General features: G+C 43.3%; 1 protein-coding gene across 1 annotated transcript in view; it reads right to left on the reverse strand.

The window, feature by feature from the left end:
* Positions 1-21,662, reverse strand: part of LOC8029198 (putative acyl-CoA synthetase YngI) — a 229,174-nt gene that overhangs the window by 40,465 nt on the left and 167,047 nt on the right. Inside the window, exons 9-12 of the mRNA XM_040214651.3 lie at positions 20,873-21,021; positions 20,388-20,479; positions 12,824-12,900; positions 12,615-12,722 (exon numbers count right to left, since the gene is read on the reverse strand). Coding sequence (XP_040070585.3) covers positions 12,615-12,722; positions 12,824-12,900; positions 20,388-20,479; positions 20,873-21,021 — 426 coding nt within the window. The remainder of the gene's footprint in view (positions 1-12,614; positions 12,723-12,823; positions 12,901-20,387; positions 20,480-20,872; positions 21,022-21,662) is intronic.

Consider the following 21,662-nt stretch of genomic DNA (forward strand, 5'->3'; position numbering starts at 1 on the left):
TACTGCTGGCGGCTCCGTGTCCCCGAACGTCATCAAGCTGATGCAGAAGATTGAAGTTCAGGTGCACGTTCTTATTTTTGAATTGTGACAGTTACCGGTTAAGGATGTGACTCTTTGCGTGTAAATACGGGATTAGCGCGAACGTGATGCGTGCAAACGGATTTTCAGCCGCTCCACTTTAACGGTTAATCGGCACGGCCAGCGCAAAGCTTCGCATGTGTCGCTGCGACTAGACGGGGCTTTTCGGGTGAGGGCGCAGGGTCGTAGCCTTCTACTGCTCGTCCTCTGCGCAAGGTCCACCACCCCACATCGCAAGCGGTGAGCAATCCCACAAGGCCTCCAGCTACGATTGGCACTGCTATCTAGTGCACGCTCCAAGTGGCTCCAAAAGCGCCGGCAACCAAAGGCCTTTTTGTGTCTCGTGTGGCTCCCGGCACAATGGCGTCCGCGGTACAAGAGCTCTTGGTGGGGTTCATCGGAGACATAACGGTGACATCTACGAGATTGAAAAAAAAAATACCTGGTACAGTTCCTTCCACGTTTGCTTGGTGGAAGGACTGCTTGAAATGTTGAACAAACCCGAGGTGCGGCCTGCTGGCTTCATCGTCCGTCCCTTTTACGGCAGCTTGCCGCCTTTGCGGTTCGTCGAAGTCTGATGTCACCCTAAAGGACCCCAATGGCGTCGCGCAAAACTAGCTTATATTACCAAAATACAAGGAGCCTCAGAACAAAAAGTCGTTTTCCGCTAGTGCCTACGTCTGGGAATATGATGTTATTTATTTGACCGAAACTTGGTTAAAGTCCTCCTGCACAAACCAGTCGCAGTTCTCTGGTCGTCTTTCCATGTTTAGAAGGGACTGAAATTACACAGAGACGGTTAAATTGGAGGAGGGGGGGGGGGGGGCAGTGTCGTCATAGACTGCAAATCCATATTTCGGGTAGTCAGAAGGAGAGACCTACGAAGAATGGGGCCTCTGGGTTGAGGTGCCAGCGACAGACGGCTCGAATTCTCGCATCGGTTGTTATTACTTTATCGTAACTCCGAAACCCACATTTTAGAGCGCAGCTCTTAGGTGCCTTTTACCGCGTATAATGGCGTCGGCGCCGTCATCGGCATAACCCGCACGCGTTGGGTCATGGGACATCATAGGCTTATACACCAATTCAATTCCCAGCTAAATTTAGCAAAGAAACTGAATTGGTGTCTAGGTCGGTGACGCCCCATAATTCAATACTGCGCATCCAGTTTCCCCGCTAAATTTAGAGGGAAATTGAATCATTGTTGAGGTCACGTGACGACAATTTTACCGCTAAATCTAATGGAGAAACTGAATTTGCTTATGGATGACATTTGTCCATCTAAATTTACCAGAGAAATTGAATTGGTGCTGAGGTCACGTGGTATCAATCTTCCAGCTAAATTTAGCAGGAAAACTGTTAGAAGAGGGGAGGGTAAGGACGAGGGAGGAGGAGGGGAGGGTACGGAGGAGGGGGAAAGGAGGAGGATGAGGGGAGTAGTAAGGAAGAGAGGGAAAAGCAGGAGACGAGGAGAGGAGGATGCGGACAGGAGAGGGATAGGAGGGGAGGGTACGGAGGAGGAGGAGGGGCTTACCTTTCTCTCCGTACTCTCCCCTCTTTCTCTTTGAGAGCTTCTCTTCAATTTCGTACTATGGAGCATTGTAAACGTCTTTCATTTTAACAGAATATTTTGCAAACCTCGAAAACAAAATTGATTTTTCAAATAACAAAGTACACATTTATGGCCAATTTAATCTTCGTAAGCTCAGCAGGCTGATTCCAATGTGACTGCACTGCCGTGGTACGTGAGAAAGCAAAAAATGAAGTATTTAAGTTCATCATTTTTTTTAATTAACTGTATCAGCGTAACACAATCAAATATTTGCCGGGAACGCTATATATTTGTTTCTAATTAATGTTCCTGTCTTTGATGTGAGTCACGCATACGACACGCTTGTGCCAGTTGACAAGTCTCATCCGCCGTTTTCCTTGTCCTTTTCTTGTCATCCCGAGCGCAGAACGTGCAAAGGTTACCGAGGTTTAGATATGCCTACGGCGATTACGTCTGTATGGCCATGACTGGTCTCGTCTCTTTAGCGTCACGAACGTTGACTTTTCCATCATTATATGCTGATGCCGATTGTACAAGATGTCATGAAACAATTTCAACCTCAAGGCTGTCCAAAGAAGTCAAAATTCTCCAGTTGGTTTTCAACAGATTTGAAATATTATATGCCCAAGAAACTTTATTACCATACAATATATTAGAAGCGGAATTGCAAGTATTGGCATTACAGATTCTCCCTCTGTAGAACAATAGTCAAAAGGTTCTTGCCCGTGACGAGGGACTTTACCAGGATAGTACGGAAGTTTTCTTTAAAAACCAACCGTATCGTTTTTGGCATCATGTACGAACAAAGAGTTGAGATAGTATGAGCGCAGTTGTTTTGAAAACCGATGGTAAAATTTGTTGCGCACCGGAAAATCTATGGGAGGCGTTCGCTCGTCATTTGAGTTCTTTTCCGCAGTCAGACAGCACGCCCGATAGATTGAACCTTTGGAAGGAATTTCGACTGTTTACTTTGTGAATATGTATCAAAATCCGAAATACAACTTGCTGTGCGCAAGCTGAAATCAAAGCTTTCTACCGGCCGCGACGGTACCTCAGAGTTCATTACCAAGGGAAGCGCTGAAATCCTGGTTTCAGCGCTAGCTCATATGCACAATTTGTTATTAGAGCGCGCTATGTTTCCTTCTAGGTGTAAAATGTGTCTGGTTGTCTCATTGTTGGAGTCTGGAAATCCCTGTGATATAAACTACTTTCGTCAGTGTAACTTTTGTGCAGATTTTTAAACGTTTTTGCAATTGTCCTTTATGAATGCATAGATTTATATTTTAGACAGAAAATATCATTATCGCACCAGTGCTTCCTGGCGGGCAGGCCTATCAAAACTAATGCGAGTGTGTTCCACTGGTTTAGCGTGCCTTCATTGCACAGCCGCGGTCAAGTAGAATACTTATTTTTAAAATGTAAAGATTTTTGACAAGGTTTCACATGACATAGCTTTGTCCAAATTGAATACGTGTGGCTTATGCACGACTTACTGTTCATGGTTTGCATGTTACTTGATAAATCACCAGAATAGAGTAAGGTGTTTCATATTCTATGTCTCAGCCGTTCGTATCTTTACCGGGTGTGCCCCAGTGCTCCAACCATGGGCCGTAGCTGTTTTTAGTGTTCATTAATGACATGCTCTCGCCGGTGCACACTTCAATGATTATTGTTCGCCGATGACCTGAAATTGTTCAGAAAGTTTGAGAATGTGCTGGACTGCTTTTTGTTACAAAATGACGTATGTTCTGTTGAGCAACGGTGCAACACAGACTGCAACTAAACCTTAAGAAAACTACGGTAATGTCAATGAGCAGGAAACACGACTGCATCATGTACAACAATATTCTACTTTGGTAGTCAAATAAAACGCGTGTTTCGTGTACGGTACCCCGGTGTTCAAGTGGACTCCAGGCTGGATTTTCACCCGCATGTATTTAACATGGCAAGACAGGCACAACTCTGCCTTGGTGCTGAATAAAGGATAACAGGAAGATCTATCAGACCTCAGTGCATTCACTCTCTTTATTGTTCACTTGTCCAGCAGTCATTAGAGTTAGCAACCGTAATTCGGAACTCTGTGATTTTTACCCATTGCTAATCATAAGATCCAGTGGAAGTTTATTCGTAATGTTTACGATAGACGCATTGGTCGCCGCCGTTTTTATAGCTAAAGCTCCATTTTTGACTGTGAAGAGCTATTGTTGTCGCTGGGCTTCAAAATCTCATCTGGGAAACACATAAATTTCGGCACACTTTATGTATTCATACAGATATGCACGCCATGTGTCTAATGACACGCTTACAAAATACATAAAATTTAATTCGTTTTTGGAGCACGACATTTTAAATTTACTTGGGGTTCTCTTTTACTACGCTTTGGATAAGTGTTCCTTTTATATTATGTATGCATCATATCGCTAGAAAACTATATGTCTGACACACACTTGTGCCTTATCTGACTTGATTTGTTCGATTTGGATCATCATCATTTCATCATTTATTATTCCTTGAAGGCCCAGGGGGCATTACACAAGGGAGTGAACACTTAAAAAACAAACAAGTAACAAAACAATTTATCTACAAAAACACGCTGTAATCTAGTGATGGGTTAGAAAAAATAAGCTAATGGCTGCAGAAAATTTCTTAGTATCAGATAAGGTAACAATTACGTTAGGCAGTGAGTTCCAGTCGTCAATGGCCAATGGTAGAGTAGACATTTGGTGAGTGACGGTTGACGATGAAATCGGACGGAGTTTACAAGAATGGTCGAGACGAGGGAAAATGCGGTAAGGAGGTGATAACAAACTTTGTCTGAGATGACTGTTGTAATAAAAGATCCGATGAAGAAGAGAAAGACGAGACACCCTGCGGCGGTGAGAAAGAGTGTCAAGGTTAGCTGATTGGCCAAGTCCTGATATGCTTGCGTATGGGGAATAGTCGGAATAAATAAAACGGAGGGCCCTGCTTTGAACGGATTCCAGGTTGTTAGTTAGGTATGCCTGCCACGGTGACCATATGGAAGAAGCGAATTCTAGTTTAGTTCTGACCAAGGTAGTATAAGCTAGTTGTTTTACGGGGGATGTAGCTTGTCTGAGGTTACGGCGAAGAAATCCGAGAGTGCGGTTAGCATCGGCGATGACAGTTGTTATATGAGTGGTCCATGACAGGTCAGATGTCAGATGAATTCCTAGATATTTATACGATGAACAAGCAGTTACTGGGATGCCAGAAAAGTGGTAAGAGGAGGATAGAACATGTGAACTGCGGGAAAAAGATAGCGATTTACATTTATTATAGTTTAAAGCCATTTGCCATTTATGACACCACTGAATTATAAGTTGGAGATCGTTTTGCAAGGTTAGCTGATCGTGGCGTGAATGAATGGGTCTATATATGACACAGTCATCGGCGAACAAACGTACTTCAGAAGTGATGCAATGATGGAGATCATTAATGTAGATTAAAAAAAGAAGGGGGCCAAGAACGCTTCCCTGAGGGACGCCAGACGTTACTGCGCTTGTGGTAGATTTTATATTGTTAATAGAAGTGTACTGTGTGCGATTAGTAAGGAATTCAGAAATCCAATTGACTACTGAGGGGTGAAGATTAATATTTCTTAGTTTCATTAAAAGTCGTTGATGAGGGACCCTGTCAAATGCTTTGGAGAAGTCAATAAAGATGGCGTCAGTTTGAACATTGGAATCGAAATTTGAGTAAACGTCAGTTAGAAATGCTGTTAGCTGAGTTTCGCATGAGTAGGACTTGCGAAATCCGTGCTGGTGCTTAAAAAGGAGGTTATGAGAGTCTAGGAAATTTATTATGTTAGAATAGAGAATGTGCTCCAAGAGTTTGCATGAAACGCTGGTGAGCGAGATGGGACGATAGTTGCTGATTAGTTGGCGATCGCCTGTTTTATGAACGGGTATGACGTTAGCAACTTTCCAGTCTGATGGTACTTCAGAGAGTTTAAGAGATTGAGAGAATATGTTGCAGAGGAAAGTGGAAGAAATGTATTTAGTGTTTATTAATACCTTAGAGTTAATTTGGTCATCTCCGGAGCTGGAGGACACCTTTAGTTGATCTATAGCCTTAAGTACTCCAGTACGGTCAATTATGATAGGATCCATGAGAGGGTGAATGGATTGGCACGAGTCGGGAATATTTAGTAAGTCCTCGTTAGTAAAGATGGAGCAGAAGAAATCGTTAATAGCAAGAGCGCCGTGTTTATCAGAAAGCGGAAGTCCGTCGTCATCTACAAATTGCAAAGGAAGTGAAAGTGCCGGATTGATTATTTTCCAAAACTTCTTTGGTTTCGTGGTTACTATGTTGGGGAGGTCGATACTATAGAATTTGGTTTTGGCGTGATTTATTGCTGATTTATAAGCCCTAGCGCATTCGTAGTAGGCGTTCTAAGAAGCCGTAGTGTTGACAGCCCTAGTCCGCTTATAGAGTCTTTTTTTCCTATTGGATTGACTATGAATTGTTTTATTGAACCAAGGGTTAGTGTTGTCAGATATAATACGGGTCAGTGGAATAAAGCGTTCGATTAGGTAGATCATTTTATCTTTGAATAGAGTCCAGTTTTCATTAACCGTTCTTTCCCAGAAGTTAACTGAGAAAGTATGATAAAAATCTTCGAGGTTCGAGTTGATTGATGCGTAATCAGCTTTCGCGTAATTGCGAATGAATTTGCAGTAATGTGATCTACGAGGAGCAGAGAGAGAGAGAGTTAAATCGATGACGTGATGGTCACTAATGCCGGGTAAGTATGTGATGTTACTGAAGAGTGAGGGGTCTTGGCTTAAGCACAAGTCGAGTATATTGCTACAGTGATTAGTAATCCTAGTAGGCTGAGTGATAACATTTGTAAAGTTGAAATCTAAACAAAAGTCTATAAATTCTTGAGACAATGCGCAGCTAGAAGAGAGGGCAGACCAGTCAACGTTCGGGTAATTGAAATCACCAAAGAGAGTAACAAAGGCGTTAGGGTATTTAGTGGTGATTTCAGAAATACACTTATATAGCTTGTTAACAAATTCTTTATCACTATCTGGCGGTCTATAGCACACAGCCACTATTACGGGGGGCGTCGTAGCGACGTACACAAATACAACTTCTAAGTCAGTAAGAATTGGTATAACCCGGGACGGAATGTGATTATTTATAGCTAAAAGCACACCACCCCCCCTCCTAGTGGATCTATCACACCTATACACACGAAAGTTTGGACACAAAGGAAAAAGTTCAATATCGGATATATCGGGGCTTAGCCACGTCTCGGTAAGCACAAGGAAATCTGCGTTGCATGCCTCAACCAAGGAAATCACATCATCTCTTTTTGGTATCAAGCTTCTAATATTAGTAAATAAAATAGAATGATAAGAAGGTTTGTTACAGATATCACGGCGTTTTGCAGGTTGATTGGGTGACGAAAAACGAAATGAACGCTGGCATTTCTATGCACTTTTTTCCTTCACGGCACCAAGAGCGGCGTCATATACATAGCACTTATTATCTAAAAACAGCTTATCGTGACGCAGCTTGTAAGTCGTGCCTTTAGGCTTGGCAAAATCAAGAAGGTGACGGCGCGCAAGTCGGACAGAAATGGGAAAATCTTCACTGATGGCTACACGCGTTCCTTTGAGCTTAAATGCCGACGAAAGAATGCCCTCTTTATCCTTAAATGATGACAACTTCACAATTATAGGGCGACATTTCTGTGGATTGAACGCTCCCAAGCGGTGCGCTCTTTCAATTTTGCTTGATTCGATATTCACGCCTAGGTTACTGGAACACAGGCCGGTTACCAAGCCCTCGGACTGGGCCCACGTTTCCCTATCGGTGTCAGTGACGCCAAAAAATAGAAGGTTGTTACGACGGGATCTGCCCTCCGCGTCGTCACAACGAGTTTTCAGCTGCGAAAGTTCGTTTAGAGCTGTAGTAAGCTGAGGTTCGGTAGGTGTGACGTTACCGATTTCCTTCTGCTTTAGTAAGTCGAGTTCAGTTGTTAGGTTGATAACGCGTTCTTCTAGAGCGGAAGCGGATTTTTCGCTTTCTATGTTTTTCTGTGTTAGTAGGTTTACCTCTTGTTGCAGAAGAGCAAGGCTACTCTGAAGTTTCGCGACCGTCTGCACAAGTGCAAGGAATTCATCCTCTTGTTGCTTGCTGGATGACGTGTGTTTCACTTTTCTTTTTACTTCACCTTCCGCAACGACCGTGACTGCGCTTTATTGAATAAAGTGTACCGTCCTGCAGGCCTCTAGGACATATATATATATATATTGGACGCCGCGACGACTTCGACCCTTACGTGCAAACAACCACCAGGATTGCAATATCCGACACTATGGTGGACCGGTTCCTGCGATGATATTGCTACCCATTTAGGACTTACTTCCGTGTTCCTTTAACGCACCAAGTGTGTTTGTTTACTTGTCAGATGTAACAACGCTTTTTGTGTTCCCTTGAACTTAATAAATGACGGCGAGAGCTTGGCTGCCTCGTCGTCACTCGTTCCGTACGTATTCTCTGTCTTGCCCTCTGGCGGCCGCTCCCCTCCTTACTGTCTAATGCACCAAAGACGGGTTTGGGAACGATTTCTCGCCGAATAGGAGGCAAAACACGCATGTCCTAGAAGTGTTTCATGCACTGTAACATAGTGATCCAAGAATAAAACACTCGCACCCACAGATGCAAGCACGCACGCACGTTTGTCTCTGATAAGGAAGTGTGTCACCCAAAATTAGAAGCAATGAAACTACCTATGCAAGTTTTCAACCGTGAAAACAGTGCAACATTTTAACAAAGGACGAGTGAAAGAAGTGCACGGACCAAGCGCTGACTACCAACTAAAGTTTAATTTTCAAGTGAACCAGTAAATAAACACAGGAAGCAGAGAGGAAAGAACCAATCAAGACACAAAAATACAACCCAACCGACAAGATTTCAACTACGTCATCACCCTCACACGTGCCCGCCATTCTCCTTCATAAAAAGGACTTCATCATCCCCCAAGTGCACCGACGGTGCGCTTACACATTCCCCTTTCCCTTTTGATAAAATGAAAAATGCCCCTTACTTTTATTACGCGCCAAGATCGTCTAATCATTAAATATGGGCACGCAGCCGCACCTGCTCCAATATACTGCTAAGTGGCCAGGGGAGGAGAAAAGAACTGCCTAGTTACTTATTCAAGTGAGTATTTAAATAACTTCTCATAGCTATGTTTGTTATATTTATGACCTATTTGTATGGCTCCTTTTGTAATACAATATAGCTTGATAGGATGGAAGCTTGGGCGAGTTGGTGAACCATACTTGACGGTTAGAGCGCAGGAAAAATCAATCTCACACCAGACACTCAGGAAGACAAGCACACGCGCTGAACTTACAGTTCTTGTGTATTCAACTACTTCATTTTACTCTTTAACGTCTGGGTTGACTTTTCAGAACGCGATAAGTAGAAGAAGTAGCACGAAATACAAAGGAAAATTTTAAAGAGAAGGCAGAAGAACAGTAAAAGAGAAGAAAAATGAAGAGACGGAAAAATATCTAAACGAAACACTTTTACACATCGTCCCTCTCCCTCATCGCTATCATTTAGATAGAAATTGGAGCTCTTTGGTTGACAGCGCTATAGAAGGACTACTTACACACTTGTCCTTCAGCTGTGCTATCCTTTCCGCTTCCATTATTTCTCTAGTCAATGCGTTTCTACTCCTACCTATTACAGAACAATTTTCAAAATGTACAAGATAGCTACAATCGCGACAATAGATTCCCAAGTGTCCATCTACGACTCAGTGGGTGTTATAAAAATGCCCTCTTAAACGATCATTCAGACACCTTTCAGTCTGGCCTATATATTCTCTACCACATGAGAGTGGGACAGAATATACGACTCCTTCTGTGCAATTCACAAAGCTCTTTTGGTGCTTTTTCGAAATACCAACTTCCCGGTGTGCCGATCCGTTTGCCTTCCTGCACAGGCTTAGAAGCTTATTTGGTGCTGAAAAAGCAACAATAATGTTAATGCGGTTACCTATCTTCTTTAGACCGTGCGAAACTTTATGTATATATGGAACAACGGCCGTCCTTTTCTTTTCTGTATTAAGTTTTGGTCGTTCACCCCATCTTATTCTGTTTAATGAATTCTCTGCCGCGGCTGTAAGTAATGCACTAGGATATCCTGTTGACTTTAACCTGGCAATTTGAGCATCAAAGTTAACCTTAAGTGAATGAATACAAGACTTATTAAGCGCATGGGTGAGACATAATTTAACAATGCCTCGCTTAACAAGCTTGGAGTGTGCTGACTGAAAATTAAGAAGAGGTTTCTTCCCTTTCGCTTCGGATGACCAACATACATGATGCTCCGAAAAAATTAATCTGAGGTCCAAGAACCGCAAGGAACCTTCTGTGGGGAGCTCATGAGTGATTTCTAGTGGATCTATACAGGATTTAAAGCAGGAAAGAACGTTAGAGACCAATATTTTAAAGTTATTTGCTGCACAATCTAGCACAATCAAAAATCATCAACAAAGCGAACCACCTTCACAACAGTAGAAGCATCTAAGCTACGAGAAAGGATCCGGTCCCGATGCGCGAGGTAAAGGTTACTCAAAACTGGTGCTATGCATGAACCAATGCATACCCCTGCCTTTTGGAGAAAGGTCTTACCCTCCCAACACGCAAACGTAGATTTTAAATATACGGCGAGCAATTCAAGGAAACCACCTTGGGAAATTCCTGACGCGGTCTGAAAAGCAATATCACCAAAAGAGTCAATGCAGTCCTCCACGCACTTCAACAGCTCATCGTGCGGCAGAGAGTAGTAGAGGTCCTTTATGTCTACTGAGAAGGCCTTTAGATGCCAGTCATTAGAGTTTGTTAGAAACTTTATCACTTCGCTAGAGTCTTTTAGCATAAAAGGATCCTGAACCGGCAAGAGATTTAATTTCTCCTGCAAAAATATGGCAACAGACTTCTGCCACCACTCTTCCTCAGATACAATCACCCTTAACGGCCAATCTACTTTATGAGTTTTTGCGCTGAAAAACAGCTCTAAGCTAAGGTGCCTACTGCGTTCAATAGAGGAGCACACTTGTTTTAGCTCAAGCTCACTACATACCTTTTTTGCTTCACTTTTAACCTTGGTTAATGAGATACTAATGTTACGCTGAAAAACCGAGTCAATGGCTAACACGGCCTTGGTTCCAAAAACGTCCCGTGGCATAATCACAAATCCATCCTCTTTGTCTGCTGGTACCAAAGATAGAGATTGACGCACGAAATATGATTCAATCTTCTTCACTGGTAGCATAGTTTTTTGAGGGGTGTGCCGATATAACAAATCTACTCCCTAAGAAGTGCATCGAGCCATCTCTGCTTATAATAATACTAAATTTATTTCCATCGATTGTGATGGTGGGACCCGTGGAAAAAAGCTGCGATATGCAACTTTTTTCCACGGGTCCCAGGAGCCTATCTCGACACTTGCCTCACAAATGAGAGTTGCTCAGGCGCAGTTGCCTTGGCAAGATGTGTAGCACATTTTGAAAATTGTTCTGTAATAGGTAGGAGTAGAAACGCATTGACTAGAGGAATAATGGAAGCGGAAAGGATAGCACAGCTGAAGGACAAGTGTGTCAGTAGTCCTTCTATAGCGCTGTCGACCAAAGAGCTCCAATTTCTATCTAAATGATAGCGATGAGGGAGTGGGACGATTTGTAAAAGTGTTTCGTTTAGATATTTTTTCCGTTTCTTAATTTTTCTTCTCTTTTCCTGTTCTTCTGCCTTCTCTTTAGAATTTTCCTTTGTATTTCGTGCTACTTCTTCTACTTATCACGTTCTGAAAAGTCAACCCAGACGTTGAAGAGAAAAATGAAGTAGTCGAATACACAAGAGTTGTAAGTTCAGCACGTGTGCTTGTCTTCCTGAGTGTCTGGTGTGAGATTGATTTTTCCTGCGCTGTCACCGTCACCTCAGGATTGCATTCTATTTATAATACATCTTTTTTTAAGCACCTTGTTCTGGGGTTGATAAATGAAAGGAAGAGTTTTGTTTGTTTAAATAAGTGCTTTTACATGACTATAAAACACTATCTAATATGTAAAATATCAAACGAATACACTACGAGAGTCGTCAAGAGACACATCTTGAAGAATAGAAATAACTTGTTGTTCAAGGGGGATTCGCAAATTGCAGAGTTTGATTAGAGAGAAGATTTTAAAATCAACCAAGCAGAAAGCAACTTGGGCGATTCGGGTAGTGGAAGGTTCGCTAAACTTTCTGGACACGCAAAACGGAGCCAGAAAGCACGTTTACTACGTCCGTTGTAAAACACCAGCAACATGATGATAGATGCAATAAGGAACATGAACACAAACATGCTTTTAACTAGAGGCCGGTGCAATTACCGTTCGCATAACTCTCCTTAAAAAGTGTCTGACAGAAATCTCGCGACTAAATTTCGCCTCTTTTTCTCGTAATTAGCTTGGTGAAGCAAAAGTTTTTTCGGGGCCTGGTGCCGAGGACTCCAGCTAAGAACTTCTTTGAAAAAACATGATATATTCTTGTACCCTTCACAGTTTTTGTCTAGTATTCCTGCGTGTTGTGGAATTTTTTAATGTGTATTTTCCTCAAAGATTTGTGTTTACGATGTCAGAGTTACAAGAAACATTTTGCTATATTTAGAGTTCATTCACACTTGCATAAATGCTTAAGCGCGAGACACATGAGATATACAATCAGCGTGACACCTACATTTTCCTAAGCACCGCCAAACTGGTACATCCCTTTGACGCGTTGTACGAAACGTCGAACATTTTGTCCTTAATGTGACTCTCGTATAGAGCAGGCTAGAGAGAGACCATTTCTGTGAATGTTGATAGCTCAAGCAGAAGATTCGAGTGAGTGAAGATCGCACTTCATATTCCTGGTTATTCCTAGTCGAACGTGGGCAGAAACCGGTGAGTACCGACCTCAACGTGGTCCAGCGGTGTCCCGATTGTACGAATCCAGAGATCCGTGGGCTCATCAGGGTTCGTGGAGCTGAAGATTGGACTGGTCTCGGTGGCACCGTACATGATCTGAAAGGTCGCATCATTGTAAGGCGTAACATAGCAATCCTATAAAACAGAAAAGTATGTTCTAGTAGAGAGACTCGATTTTAAAAGGTTTTTTTACGTACGTATACAGCTTGGGCGTTTATTCGTGTTCTCATTTTTTCTACAATCGCAGGATTACATAACGACCCGGACATGATTGCTGCAAAAAGAAATGACAAACACCAAGGGGCATTCAGAAAAAGTGAAGAGAGGTAATGTGAGGCAAGAAACAGACAGACTGGTCTAACGACTAAGTTAAAACAAACAAAAAAATAAAGACATTTACAATTATCTATACATAAAATTGAAAAAAAATAAACACGGAGGACAAGCACAGGACAACCACGATCTTTCATTTAGCAACGACCTTTATTTTGGGCTGAAACAATGCACCCTGAACGAGACCCCGACTAAGATAGGGTGAAAAGGAGAAGGCGAACTGGGAGATGGAAAGGGTTATAAGGGGGAAGGAAAGGAAACTGGGAGATGGAAAGTGTAATAAGGGACGAAGGAAAACTGGGAGATGGAAAGAGAGAACCACTAGGCACGGGCACAACTACCGTGAAGTGTGTTTTTACGGGGAGTTGCGATATTTTTCAAGTTTAGGCCTGATGAATTCTAAATTCCGTCTTGACAAAATTACTGAGGCCTATGAAACGTTGCTTTCTGCGTTCTGGATGAGAAAGGATTTGATAATTTCACGTCCGTGGTGATTGCGGTGTCCCCCTTTTGTCTTGGTTCCTGCGAGGTAAGGCCCGCGTCCAATGCGTGATCGCATTGGATGCGGGCCTGACTGCATCGATGCGACGACCCCATTCATCCGATCGCGTGATCCGCGATCGGATGAATGGGGTTCTCAGTTCTTGAAGTGGCTTCGTTTTCGTGCTCTCGTAAGCGGTCGTTGATACATCGGCCGGTTTGTCCTATGTACTCAGATCCGCATTTGAGGGGGATGGAGTAAACTTTTCCTGTGCAGCAGGCTCGGAAAAGCGTGGCGTGCTTTTTCTCGCAACCCGGCTTGGCTTCTTGTCGGCTGATCACGTCGCACATGCTTGCCTATTTGAGTCTACCGGAAAAAACAACTTTCGTGCCATAGCGTGAAGCAATGGATCGGATACGATGGGGAGCATAATGAATGTATGGTATGCTGGCTATCCTTCGACTGAAAGGCGTTTTTTTACATGCTTTTGGGTTGATAAGCTGGTGGAAAGCGGACACGAGGCGTTCCGCCGGATATCCCGAACTCAGGTGTTGTCGAGTTTGGCTCGTTATGCTATCTGTTGCCGAATGTTGACGGGATTTCGTTTTAGCTTATGTGATTAATGTCTTCATGATAAATATCTTAACAGATTTAGAGTCGTCTTGGACAAAAGATTTTCTCCTCATTCAATCTCCAAAGCCGTACGCAAGCCCCTTGCATTAGGATCGCGCCACCGACCTAAATAACAGATGCAAAACTGTCCTACAACACAGAGGCTCTTCATTCAAAAGGAGCTAAGTTCGCACCAGATCTTCCGGTCACAAAAGTCGACCACCTGGCAGCCATCCACCAGGTTGCAGCAGTTATACCGGAACATGAACGACAGGAATTTTCGGGGGCAGCGACCCGTTCAGTAGGCTACAATCCAGCCCCCGGACCAAGGCAAGTGTCAACATTCGGTCGGCAGTAGCTGAAATCTGAGAAAAAAACCTCAAGCGCCTCCAGGAAGATAAAACAGGAGGTTTCGTAGTAATTGATGACGAAATGTATAAAATGAAAGACAAAGCCGCAGTCGAAAATAACTTCACAGCCATTAAGAAGAGGCCTTAAGGATCTCTCTGCAGCAAAGTGAAAAAACTATGCGTTCAGCTAAACCTACCGAAAATAAAACAATTGGTAACAGCTCCAGCCGACCAGTATCTGCAAGTATTCTTCGCCGTTAGAACGCATAGGCCGGACGTCCCCCTCCGCACAATAGTATTTGAGATTGGATGCTGGCAGAAGTACCTCGCCATGTTTCTCCAGAAACACCTTTTCGGCGTACATCCTCCACAACCTTTTCGAATCAAAAATTCTCAGGAGCTTATTAACGCCCTAGAACCGGTTCATACTGATGCGCCTAATTTAGACTTCTTTTCGCTAGATATAGAAGATATGTACTAAAACCTAGACATTCCAATTCTTCTCGAATTCGTAGAAGAAGGCATCACCGAACACGGCATCTGCAGCTTCCAAAACTCATCCGGAGTGTCGCTTTCCGGCTTCCTCGACCTTCTGCAACTTTACCTTAAATCAATAATGATTGTGCACAAAGGACAAATCTGTATACAGAAATTCGGGACGTGTATAGGGTCTTGCCTTGCACCCATATTAAGGGAAATCTACCTGTCTTATGTCGATAGAACCATACAGGTAAAGCTCAAGAACACTAGCGCGAATGCACTGTAGCCCGCTACGTTGATGACCACTTGATTATTCACCCTCTAGCCAATAAAGCCGAGGTGATCGTGGCCTCGTTCGAAAGCGCAGGAGGCAAACTAAGATTCAAAAAGGAAGATCCATTTTCGGAAGGGCTGCAATTTCTTGACATGCGATTGAAAAAAAACAAAGAAGGTGTTTGCTGGGCGTTCAGTCAGCGTTCAGAAAAGGCTGCGCTTCCTTTTGAGAGTGCTCATTCAAAGTCTGTTAAGATAGGCGTTATCAAGACGCTAATCCCATCAGCTGAAATGAAAGCCTGTCAATAATCGGCAACAGATAGCAGAAAGAGCCAAACTCGATGACTCCTGAGTTCCGGATATCCGGCGTAACGGCTCGTGTCCGTTTTCCATTAGCTTATCAACCCGAAAGCAACTACAAAAACGCCTTTCAGTCGAAGGATAGCCAGCATATCATACATTCATAATGCTTCCCATCGTATCCGATCCATTGCTTCACAGTATGACACGAAAGTTGTCTTTCCAATAGATTCAAATTGGCAAGCATGTGCAACAGGATCAACCGACAAGAAGCCAAGCGGGCTTGCGTAAAAAAGCGCGCCACGCTTTTCCGGGCCTGCTCCACAGAAAAAGTTTACTCCATCCCCCTCAAATGCGGAACTGCGTACATAGGACAAACCGGCCGGTCTATCAACGACCGCTTACACGAGCACGAAAACGAAGCCACTTCAAGAACTGACAACCCGATTCATCCGATCGCGGTTCACGCGAACGAATGCACTGGATGCGCGCCTGACTTCGCGGGAAGCGGGACACCGCCATTGGCACGGACGTGAAATCATCAAATCCTTTCTCATCCAAAACGAAAAAAAAAAAAAAAGTTTCATCGGCTTTAGCAAACTTATCAAGACGGGAATTAGAACTCATCAGGCCTGAACCTGAAAAATATCGCCACTCCCCGTAAAAACACACTTCACGGTAGTTGTGCCCGTGCCTCACGGTTTTCCCTTTCCATCTGCCAGTTTTCCTTCCCCCTTATGATCCTTTCCATCTCCCAGTTCGCCTTCCCCCATATCACCCTATCTTAGTCTGGGTCTCGTTCAGGGTGCAATGTTTCTGCCCAATTTAAACGTCGTTGCTAAACGAAAGAACGTGGTTCTCCTATGCCTTTGCTCCATGTTTCATCCTCTCAATTTTATGCATTCATGTTCAACCCACTGGCCTTTACCAGTCCTACAATTAACTGTAACGTGAAATTAGAGCGCAGCTCTTAAGAAGGAGGACGGGAGGGTATGGGAGGGGAGGGTATGCCTCTCCTCCCTTTCGTGCCCTCCCTTCCTCCTGTTCCATCTCCTCCTTCTCTCCTCATCTCCTCCTCTCCTTGACCTCCTTCTCCATCCCCTCCTTTACCCTCCTCCAATTCAGTTTCCCCGCTAAATTTAGCGCGGAAAATGACAACGTGACTTGATGTCAAGTCACCTATAAACAAATTCAGATATCACGTGATCTGAACACCAATTCAATTCCCCGATAAATTTATAGGCGAATTGGTGTTGAGGTCAGGAAACGTCAATATTCCTGCTAAACCTAGCGGAAAAAAATTAATCTGTCCCCTAAATCCAGAGGAGAAACTGAATTTCCCCGCCAAAATTTTTCGGGGAATTGAATTTGCGTTGAGATCACGTAGCGGGAAATTGAAATGGTGTTGAGGTAACGTGACGTCAATTTTCCCGCTAAATCTAGGAGAGAAATTGAAGTTGTACACTAAATCTAGAGGAGATACTGAATTTTCTCGCTAAATTAAGTGGATAGTTTAATTTGTGTTGAGGTCCCGTGACGTCAGATTACGACGCCGACACCGACGCCGCGAAACACGGAAATGGGTACCTTAGAACTGCGCTCTGAAAAGACGAACAAGCTCGCGACTACTCCAGAGAGCCCGCAGCCACAACGAAATCGTTTAGGTATGAACCGCAGTTTTAGTGAAGTATTGAGGACGGACTCAGAATTCTACGGAGCTCTACGAAGAAAACCTTGTGGCGAAAACCGTCGTCGATGCCCGTGTATTTGAAACTATATTATATTACATAAATCTTGTGATGGAACACTGGGCATCAAGCACTTGAGTAAGCAAAATCAAGGACTTTGGTTGACTCTCGTTTTACGGTATATTGGTAGGCATTTACTTGTTCTAAATAAAACAGGTGGAGTTTCCCTTGTAAACCACTCAATGCTACTTTCTTATATACTATGCAGGGGATGCCCTTTTTCACCTAGGCGAGATTTGTGCTTTAAACATTTATTAGACTTGTCCCCAGAAAGAGTATCACTGAACAGTCCCCCATCACTACCACTGCACAGTCATGGTCAAAACAAAAAACCATCGGAGCGCGTGCAGTCCTGAGCCTGCAAAACCTTCTGGTGGAACTTCATGTTTCTTCTGTAGCGAGAATGTACCCTATTCGAGCCTACGCCATAACCGTCCCCCCCCCCCCCCCCCCCTCCGCTATCACGACCGACAGCACATAGCTCCGTGACCCTATTAGGTTCTGAATGAACCGCAACGCAGTAAAAGTGGTTTTGTTCTACAGAATTCCAGACTACGGAAAACTAAAAAAAAATCGCCGCCGGCCAGGAACAGGGGTCAGTTCTCTTTTGATTTCTTTACTAAATGAAAAGTGGCCATTTGTATACGTATTAGGGGCAAGCTTGCCCCATTAAAGATTTATTTTCAGTTCCGCTATAATCTTTTATTTGTGCTTGTACGTCGCTGAGGCAGAGGTATGTCTGTCTGTGCAGCTACACGTAACCCATGCGGGTGGTTAATGCCGCAGCGACGCCACTATTTTAACGAAGGAGCAACTCGGCTCATAGGGATCGGCTTCCCCGTTTTTGTATAATACAGTAAAAAAGCAAGCCTTAATAACAAGTGCTCCGGCCAGTGGGACATTTTGTTCATGAGGTGTTTTGCGCTTAAAGACCAAGGCACGCACACGACTAAATGCCCGACGCGGCATGTCACACTTTCGACGGATGGCCTCATCCTACCAGACGCCGCGCAATCACATACCGTCCTGCATTCACTTGACACAGCGATTAGCTTAAGCATGGTTTGTTTAGGCCACACTTTGATACTACGTTGTGTCTTCTATCTTAAAATGCGATAGACTTGATATCGGTAGCCACCTTGGAGCATGTTCTTCCGTAACTCGTAAATATTTCCTTCTCCCCTCCTACGTTTCTCCTCCACCTGCAATCGCGTATCCCCCTCCCCTTTTCATGCGCATGCACGGCTCATGGGCTGTTCCGCGCCTGCGGTATTAGACAACGGGTAGCGTGATTTGCACTTGCCCCGGTGGATACGTGCATGCACTAGCTTGCTCCGCTCTAAAATAGAATTCAGACGCTCGCTGGAACTGCTCAGGCCGTCTTCACATCGCGTCGCAAAAAAAAAAAATAGCGGATCCAAGGGGATGTTGCTCAACAGAACCAGTGGTACACTGATAATCAGCGCGTTCGTCATGATATTGAGAGATCGAATCAGAAAGGAACAAGGTTTCAGTCAGCATAAAAAAGCAAGGCGAGCTGGTGTTGCTTGGAATGAGAGCCGATTGTGAGAATGCAAATCATCTCAATTTAAACAGCAGAATGTGGTGCTCATGATCTACACATTCATTCTCAGAAATAGGGGGTGTAGACGGGTACACCTCTTGTCCCATATGTAACACCCCGAAACAACAATTCGACGTTTGGTCCACCGACGTCGAACCGTCGACGTGAAATTTTACGAGCGACTTGATGGTCGGGCGATACAACTTATTAAAATAGCTAATGTGCGCATTAAATGCTACTGTAAGACATTCAAGGTTTTTCCGGCCCTGCTGAAAAACCACAGTGTTTTTTGTTGTTGTTGTCTTTGATACGCAGAATTGCTATTGTATACGTTATATCCAAATGCCATCAAGCCGCTCTAAAAAGTGGGCATCGGCAGCTCAACGTCAGTGGACTGAACGTCGAAATGTAGTTTTGGAGTGTTACATATATGACAAAGGGTGTACCTGTCTACACCCGTATTTCTGAGAGTACTAAGTACACAGCGAAACACAACAAAAGCTTGAAACCGTTTTTATTCCTACAATTATATTCGAGTGAAAAATTGCATATGAGGTTGAGTTCAGGCAGGAGTACATGTGCAAATGAACAAGCATCTACATTTCAGCAAATGGTTAGACAGCCCTTTTAAAGTATAAACACGAGGGTATATGGGATACGAACACCATAAACATGCTATTACACGAAACCATATTTGCAGTTTGCTTGCATTAAATAGGCTGTGTTCTCTAAAAGCGCGTGAAATATTTTTCGCGTGTTTCAATTTTTTCACTATTTAAAGGGGTACTCCACAGGTGTTTAGAGCTACCTCAACTAACTATATTTTCCTACTCCCGGCCTTTGTTCTTTCCGGTATGCTATTTAGTATCACGAAATTCATAATAGTTATTTTAAAATCGGCAAATGAAAATGACGCAAAAGCCCACATTCAAATATACCCGCACTTTTCAGTGACGTGAGGTCAGTGGCAAGCCGGCTTGCCAGTTGAGCAAGCAATCTAAAATATAAAATATGCCAATCATTTGTTCCGTGCTGGAGCGCTTGTAATAAAGTGAGCTTCCAAAGTATTCTCTTGACAACATGAAACTGTTTCAAATCAGTTAGGAACAAATTCTGCGTTCCAAAGAGAGAACTTGTCCCTTCCAGATACGTCACTTTTCCTTTGTTGCCAGTAGAGACTTTCAGTTTGAAAAAAAAAAAAAAAAACACGATGAGGACAAAAACTGTGCATTTAATACCTTCGCGAAGAAGCAATATTTTGATATAATATTTGGGATACAATTTAGCGATGTTTGTTTGTGCGTTTAGACAAATTGAAAACAAAATCGGAAAACACGAGAAGAAAAAAACGTGTGGAGTAGCCCTTTCAGGAACGATATTTACAGATTCGTTCGTGTTTTTACTCTTGCAAGGAAGGCTACAAAGGTTTAAGAGATAGAGTGTGCATTTCAATTTTTCTCCCACTCCACGAGCAGCACGAATGTGAATCAAACCGATGTGATATAAAAAGCACCTATAATGAACTTGTGGTGTTCACGGCATTCTGTGATAACGTGAGCCTAAGTATAGGCGGTGTCGGAAAGTGAGACGCTAGATATTTGTTAAATCAAACTTTCATACCCTTTCTGATAGAAGAAACGTCGTATGCTCCTTCTTCAAGCTCACGCAGGATCTCATAGAAGATGAATGTCGAACCGGTGAGGATCGTGCATCTGGAATAACAAGCGTGTTTTTGGAGATAGGCAAGCGATGCACGAACATTCTAGAGCAAGTTTTCGGTTTATAAGCGAGTATTAGTATGTTCTTCACAAACTAAGACATATTTTGCACTCTAGACCGGCAGAACTGATACTGAAGAACACGGTCCTCCTCTTGACGAGAAATGGCGTCCTTGACTAGTTGTCTCGCTCTCATCGGCGTCTAATTTCACTCTGCCTCAAAGTAAAGAAGAAGAAATATGTACGCTAGATTCCCATAGTTAACAATAAGTTGAATGTTAAGAGCATGGGTCCGTAGCTTGGATATAATATCACTGACGCCCTAGGGTTATTCATTTGCAATACCAAAATAATAATAATCGAAAATATATTGAAGGCTTGTGTAACCTGTGCTCGGTGATGGAATCCAGGACAGCTTTTGGTGAGAATCTAGCTCCCGGCGTAACCACGGTCGAACCGAACATCGTGGCAGCCAACACGCCCAATGTTCTGCCGAATCCGTAGATCAGCTCTGAGTTTAGGCACATGATGTCACGCTGCAAATAACAACGATCATTTGTTTTCGTACAACAATGTAAGGTAAACATTTCAGTTTTGCACAGCTTCCCCTTTGCCCAAACCTCGCAGATGAAGCAAACAGGCCAATTCTGTAAAGTCAACCTTGTATCAAACTACGTTTGCGGGCTTATATTGTAAAAAGCATACCGAACGTGCATAGGTTCTCCAATGCTTGAAGGTGTGTAATAATACTAGTCTATTTAACGGTTTAAAATTTTAATGTAAAAGCAACAAACTTGTTTTCTCATTGAGAGTTGCATCAAGGAAGATCCACAAGTGAAAGTGAGAACTCGTACATTCCTGATATCATTTTTTCATCATTTATGCATGTATTGAAAGGCATCTTTTCAAACTTTAAACGTGTGACATAATCTAAAAGAATAAGACAATGTTTTTTTGTTTTTTTTTGTTTTATGTTTAAATGGATTGAGAAGTGTTGAAAATGAAAACAGTAGCCTGTCGTCGAGAACACGTGCGTTATTGTTCAAAACTATTATTCGATGCGGCGTCACTTCCAACAGAGCTTTCCTTATAGCTTTGACGCAGAGCTTCCCAAGTCAGCGACCTTGTAAATAACTAACACCAAGAGCTCGGCTCTAGCGCCCAAGAAGCCGCTGGA

The sequence above is a fragment of the Ixodes scapularis genome, unplaced genomic scaffold, assembly GCF_016920785.2.
Source record: "Ixodes scapularis isolate PalLabHiFi unplaced genomic scaffold, ASM1692078v2 PGA_scaffold4__175_contigs__length_147842914, whole genome shotgun sequence".
Lineage (NCBI taxonomy): Eukaryota > Metazoa > Arthropoda > Arachnida > Ixodida > Ixodidae > Ixodes > Ixodes scapularis.